General features: G+C 35.4%; 1 protein-coding gene across 3 annotated transcripts in view; it reads left to right on the top strand.

Annotated features, from left to right (window-relative positions):
• The first annotated feature begins 2,626 nt into the window (after positions 1-2,626).
• LOC7484756 (ent-kaurenoic acid oxidase 1) overlaps positions 2,627-6,000 on the top strand; it is a 30,392-nt gene continuing 27,018 nt past the window's right edge. Inside the window, exons 1-9 of one of the 3 annotated variants that reach the window (XM_006376760.3) lie at positions 2,627-2,932; positions 3,186-3,510; positions 3,967-4,116; positions 4,304-4,561; positions 4,645-4,728; positions 4,835-4,913; positions 5,018-5,124; positions 5,212-5,330; positions 5,534-5,699. In XM_006376760.3, the coding sequence (XP_006376822.2) occupies positions 2,688-2,932; positions 3,186-3,510; positions 3,967-4,116; positions 4,304-4,561; positions 4,645-4,728; positions 4,835-4,913; positions 5,018-5,124; positions 5,212-5,330; positions 5,534-5,624 (1,458 nt within the window). In that variant the 5' untranslated portion in view covers positions 2,627-2,687 and the 3' untranslated portion in view covers positions 5,625-5,699. Of the gene's footprint in view, positions 2,933-3,185; positions 3,511-3,966; positions 4,117-4,303; positions 4,562-4,644; positions 4,729-4,834; positions 4,914-5,017; positions 5,125-5,211; positions 5,331-5,533; positions 5,700-6,000 lie in introns of those variants that run through there. The other 2 variants (XM_024582217.2, XM_052445798.1) reach the window with 2 other exon arrangements.

Genomic DNA, 6,000 nt, shown 5'->3' with positions numbered 1-6,000 from the left:
GGTGTGGGCAGCAGAGGAGCATGTATGGCAGCTGAAGATTTGTGAAGAAATTCATGCGTGAGGAGATGATTGTGAAGATCTGCATATGATAAAGGTTCGGCCTTGATAATAAGACTTGTAACTAAGTCTTTAAACTTTCCCCGAAGACCACGAAACACATATAAATTGAAATCTTCAAGCGAAACTGGCCGACCAGCAGCGGCCAATTCATCAAATAAGGCCTTAGCTTTTTGCATAAATTGAGTTACTGATTCATCACCCTGTCGAAGATCCTGAAGAGAGCTGTGAAGTTGCATAATACGAGAGTTGGAGGTGGAAGAGAGAGCTCGCTCAAGAGTGCGCCAAGCTGAAAAAAAACTTTGACAACCAACAACAAGATGCAAAACCTCCATAGATAGGGAGGAAAAAAAAGCACTCAGAATAAGTTGGTTCTGTTGTTTCCAGTGAAGAAAGAGCGGATTTACCTGAAGAGAGATACCGCCTCTGACAAGAAAATGTGAAGATGGACATGTGTTGGAGCCATCAACAAAACCAAAAACTCGGCCTAGGAGATACAGCAGCATCTGCATACGCTAATATAAATAATTGGTGTTTGTTAATTTGAGGGAGATGACTTGATGAGTGTGAGAGAGGGAGATAATGTTTGCGGCAGCAGAGACAACAGCTGCATCAGACGTGGGCTGCAAGAGGAGGCGTTCACCAGCCATGGCAGAGGAGAAACCAGGCGGTGAGGCAGCAGAGGAGAGCAGAGGAGGTGCTGTAGGAGAAGAAGGCTGGACTGCTGGTGCTGCAGAAGAAGAAGATGTATGTGGCGGCTGTTCCATTGAAGAAGGGGGGGCTGTGAGAAAAGTAGGTTAATTATTTTTAGGGTTTTGCGGCTCTGATACCAAGTTGAGAATAATAGAATGTGTTAGGTTGTGCCTTAGCCAACCTTCCTATTTATATATATGCGGCAGAACACTGCAGTAACTGTAGGGATTACAACATTGGAATAATCCTATATGAATTTCCTATTCTGATATATACATGCTATACATTCTATAATACTGCACGATGACTCGACCCCCTGACAACGTGGTTTGTAATTTTGAAATATAGGTTGAAACAACTTGGAGAGCGAAATAAATAAAATAGTAGGAAAACAGACACCAATTGAACTCACTCTGTTTGTTTTTGCGTTTCAAACGCGTTTTTTAAAAAAATTAATTTTTATTTTATTTTTTTCTTTACTTCAAATTAATATTTTTTGTGCGTTTTCAAATAATTTTGATGCGTTGATATCAAAAATAATTTTTAAAAAATAAAAAAAATTATTATTTTGATATATTTCTAAGTAAAAAATACTTTAAAAAATAACCACAATCATTCTTTCACATTCACGATTGCTGCCTCTTCTCTCAGTGTAGTTGTGCTGTTTTGTCTGGAAGTGGGATTGGTTACCACAGAATCATCCTCGAGGAATCTTTCCATTCCAGAAAGAGGTATAATTAAGTGTATAAATAGGGTATTAGAGTTAGGTCATACTTATTCAAGAAGATATATAGCTGTTGCATGTTTTAAAATGGAAATTACAAAAGGTGTATTATTAGCCTGCGTTATTGGATCCCTGCCGTTGTTGGGTTTACTAACGTGGTGGTGGAACGAGATATGTTACGTTCTCCCTCTGAAATTTCAACTTTCCGGTACTGCTACAAAGTTACCACCTGGCCACCTGGGATTTCCCTTTGTTGGTGAGATGCTTACCTACAAAATATGCTTTCCCCGCACGATGACTCGACCCTTAGAAACACAGCAGTATCGTGAAATTGATCTTCGTGGTTCGTAATTTTAAAATATAAGTAGAAACAACTTGTAGAGTGAAATAAACAAATAAATAAAATAGTAGAAAAACATACACTAATTTCATTGATAAGGAACTTTTTAGTTAATGATCTTAATTCTATAAATTAAAAACATAAATCTTCATCATGAATCCTTCAAACTCTAAGTGGTCAGTCTTTTTATTTTTAATATTTTTTATATATTTTCAGAATTTATCTCTATAAAATATCATTGCAATGACAATCTCTTCATTCTTAATAGGTTTAGTATATTTTCAGAGTCTATCTATTTAAAATATCATTACACTTTATCTTTATAAAAAGATATTTACTTAAACACTTGAGAGTTTTCAAATCTACAAAATAGAATCTAGGTATTAACTACTTTGACTAAAAAAAAAAGAATTACATTTAATAAAATTAAGAGATTAATCAATTATTCAATACATAAACATTGCTACTAAATTAATTGAATTTTTTATTCTAATCAATACTTTTTTTTTTTTTTAAATAGAATCCGTAGCACCAAAAGCAGTTAGTAGAAAAGCTATGTTTTGTCTGCACGATCGATGACTTGACCCCTGAGAACGTGGTTTGTAATTTTGAAATATAGGTCGGAACAACTTAGAGAGCGAAATAAATAAAATAGTAGAAAAAGTTACACCAACTGAACTCATCTATATCACGCTTGCTGCCTCTTCACTCACGGTAGTGTTTCTGTTTTGTCTGGAAGTGGGATTGGTTACCACAGAATCATCCTCCAGGAATCTTTCCATCCCAGCAATAGGTATAATTAAGGGTATAAATAGGGTATTAGAGTTAGGTCATACTTATTCAAGAAGATATATAGCTGTTGCATGTTTTAAAATGGAAATTACAATAGGTGTATTATTAGCCTGCATTATTGGATCCCTGCCGTTGTTGGGTTTACTAACGTGGTGGTGTAACGAGATATGGTACGTTCTCCCTCTGAAATTTCAACTTTCCGGTACTGCTACGAAGTTACCACCTGGCCACCTGGGATTTCCCTTTGTTGGCGAGATGCTTACCTTCCTCTGGTACTTCAAAATTCTTGGCCGCCCAGATGATTTCATCAATTCCAAGAGACGCCGGTAAGATCATGATGTCATTCTTCCGCATTTTTTTTTTGTTTGTTTCTTGAAGCGTAAGAGTTTCGCACCATTCATTTTAATAAATAAAACTAATTTTTTTTAGTGTTACTGTAAAGGAAGGATGGAGTCGTAAGAGTATGGTATTACTGATTTAGTTTTCTAATATTCATATGGATTGAAATATATAATCAGTATCCAATTCCAAAGCAGCCTCCATGCATGGCCTACTTAACATATTTTTTAATATGATCAGGTACGGCGACGGAGTAGGACTGTACAGAACCCACCTTTTTGGAACACCGTCAATTGTAGCATGTTTCCCAGCAGTCAGTAAATTCATTTTCCAATCAAATGACATATTTATTTTGAAGTGGCCAAGCGTGGATATTTTAGGCCAGAAGTCTTTGGTAGTAGCTCAGGGAGAGGTCCATAAAAGACTTAGAAACCACGTTACTAATGCTATCACTCGGCCAGATGCTCTTTGCCGCATAGCTGTTCTCGTACAGCCGAGGTTGGTAGCTGCCCTCCAGTCATGGGTCGATAAGCGTAGAATCAATACTTACAAGGAGATTAAAAAGGTGAGATCCATTTTTATAGAAAGAAAAAACTAAAAAGTTCTATTAAATTTTAGGACCCACAAAAGTTTACTTTTATGATTTTCTTCCGTCAAAATTCACATTTGATTTACTACGTACTCATATTATCTTTTTAATCACATAGAGTGGTTTCTTTTCTCTTTTTATGTTTCTTTACTCAAAAGATATTTCATGATATTATTTGTAAAATTATATTTATATCCCAAGTAACTAATTCTACTATCCGACTTATCATAGATTATTGGAAAATTAACTCAAAAATAGTGAGCAAAAATTATGCTTTACGAGAATTAATGATTCTAGTTGCGCCCTTAATTAGTTGTTATATATATATATATATTGGTTTACGAGGGAGTAGCCTATTTATTGCAAATTAAGCCAAAGATCCTTGAAATATATATTGATTTTGTGCCCTTAATTATAACAATTAATTAACAGGTAACCTTCGAGAACATTGGGAAATTATTCGTAGGCTTGCAACCGGGACAGCAGTTGGATGCCATAGATGAGTTGTTTAAGGGGTTGCTCCGTGGAATTAGAGCTTACCCATTGAACATTCCTGGAACTGCCTATCGCCATGCTATGCAGGTTTAAACCCGTACAATAAACTAGTTCTCTTTTAACCTGGCCTTACCTGTTTAAGAGGTCAATTTCCTGCTTATGTGACTCACTCTCCAAATATCTGTGAAGGCTTAGATTTGTCATAAGGTGGATAAATTATGGAATATTGTAATATAATCTATCATATATCTATCTATGGTGTTAACTGTGACAGTGCAAGAAGAAGCTTGACGCAATATTCAGAGGGGAACTTGAGAAGAAGAAAAGGCAACACGAGTCTGAGAAGACAAATGATCTAATGGATGGACTGATGCAAATTGAAGACGATGAAGGAAGTCAATATTTAAGTGATCAAGAGGTGCTAGACAACATTGTTGGCCTTGTTGTTGCTGGGTATGAGTCTACGTCCGTTGCTTCAACGTGGGCTATTTACTATCTTGCTAAGTATCCTCATGTCCTTGCAAAGCTACGGGTATGATTTGTACAAGAAGAAATAGCTAGATTCTCGCAAACAAAATTGCGGTTTTCTTCGATTGACATTTTCTTTTTTTATAGGAGGAGAACACTGCTCTATGCAAGAACAATAAAGGAGATTTCATTACACTCGAAGATGTTGCTAAACTCAAGTACACAAACAAGGTATGGATACATTAAGTAGCTAGGTTTGGTACACCGTTCCCTGTCTTTAACTGTTAATAACTATCATTTTACTAATCCAAGCTCTTGCTCTATATTCTTCAAGCAGGTGGTGGAAGAAACTATAAGAATGGCCAACATTGCAGCGTTTATTTTTAGAATGGCCACCAGAGAAGTTGAGTATAAAGGTACCTCTGATCATTAGCTTTTTGGTCTCCTTTTCTCCTGGTAAGTTCTGGAGGATAGTTGAATTGATCGAATAGATGATAAATATCAATGGCTATGCACATAGGTTATAAGATACCGAAGAATTGGAAAGTGATTGTCTGGGCTCGATACTTCCATACAAATCCTGAAAATTTTGAGGATCCTATGTGCTTCAACCCAGACAGATGGAATGTAAGTTCAAAATTGCAAATCATATCGGTTACATGAGAAAGCTGAATATTATGCCTGGCTTATCATTATAACAATTTTCTTACATAGGAACCGGCAAGGCCAGGAACGTATCAAGTTTTTGGTAATGGATCTAGAATCTGTCCAGGAAACAAGCTTGCTCGCCTACAACTGGCACTTTTTTTACATCATTTGTCTATAGGATACAAGTAAGCATCCAAATCTTTTTTCACTAGTCACATGCTTTGTTAAACGCAATGAATATTGTTTGTAGAAACAATTAACTGTATTGTTATTATGTTCGTAGTTTTGTTATGTACGATGATGCAAACCTACCTTAATGACATGTATTCTTCTCACCTTGCTATAACATGAACACCCTCTCTCTAATGTTATTGTGATGAAATTTCAGGTGGGAACTACTTAATCCTGACGCTGACATGATTTATCTTTCACATCCATTGCCAATTGATGGGGTTGAGATTGTATTCGACAAGATTTAGTAATTTCTTTCTTATTATTTGTAATGTATAATATTATTGCATAATAATAATAAATCATGAGATGAAAAAAGTCAATTTACTGGTTGTGAGACAGCTAAAAAGGATTTATCGGTGTAGCAGATTAAGGAAGCCTACGTCTATGTACTGTCTTCTAATATTATGCGTACTCACAATACATACCACCAAAAAAGTAAATGTTTGTTATTCATTACCTTCAAAATATAATTTCAACTTAATTATCACTAGCAAAATAAATTTGTTGTATGATCGTGAAAATCAGGTCAAATCCAAAATTTTTTTGTTAATATTCCTACAATATACTGAAATAAAAAAGAACGGGGGATTTGAATGAAAAATTAAAGAAACAATAATTCTA

Source organism: Populus trichocarpa, chromosome 12 (assembly GCF_000002775.5).
Source record: "Populus trichocarpa isolate Nisqually-1 chromosome 12, P.trichocarpa_v4.1, whole genome shotgun sequence".
NCBI lineage: Eukaryota > Viridiplantae > Streptophyta > Magnoliopsida > Malpighiales > Salicaceae > Populus > Populus trichocarpa.
This window is presented reverse-complemented; position numbering and strand designations above follow the sequence as displayed.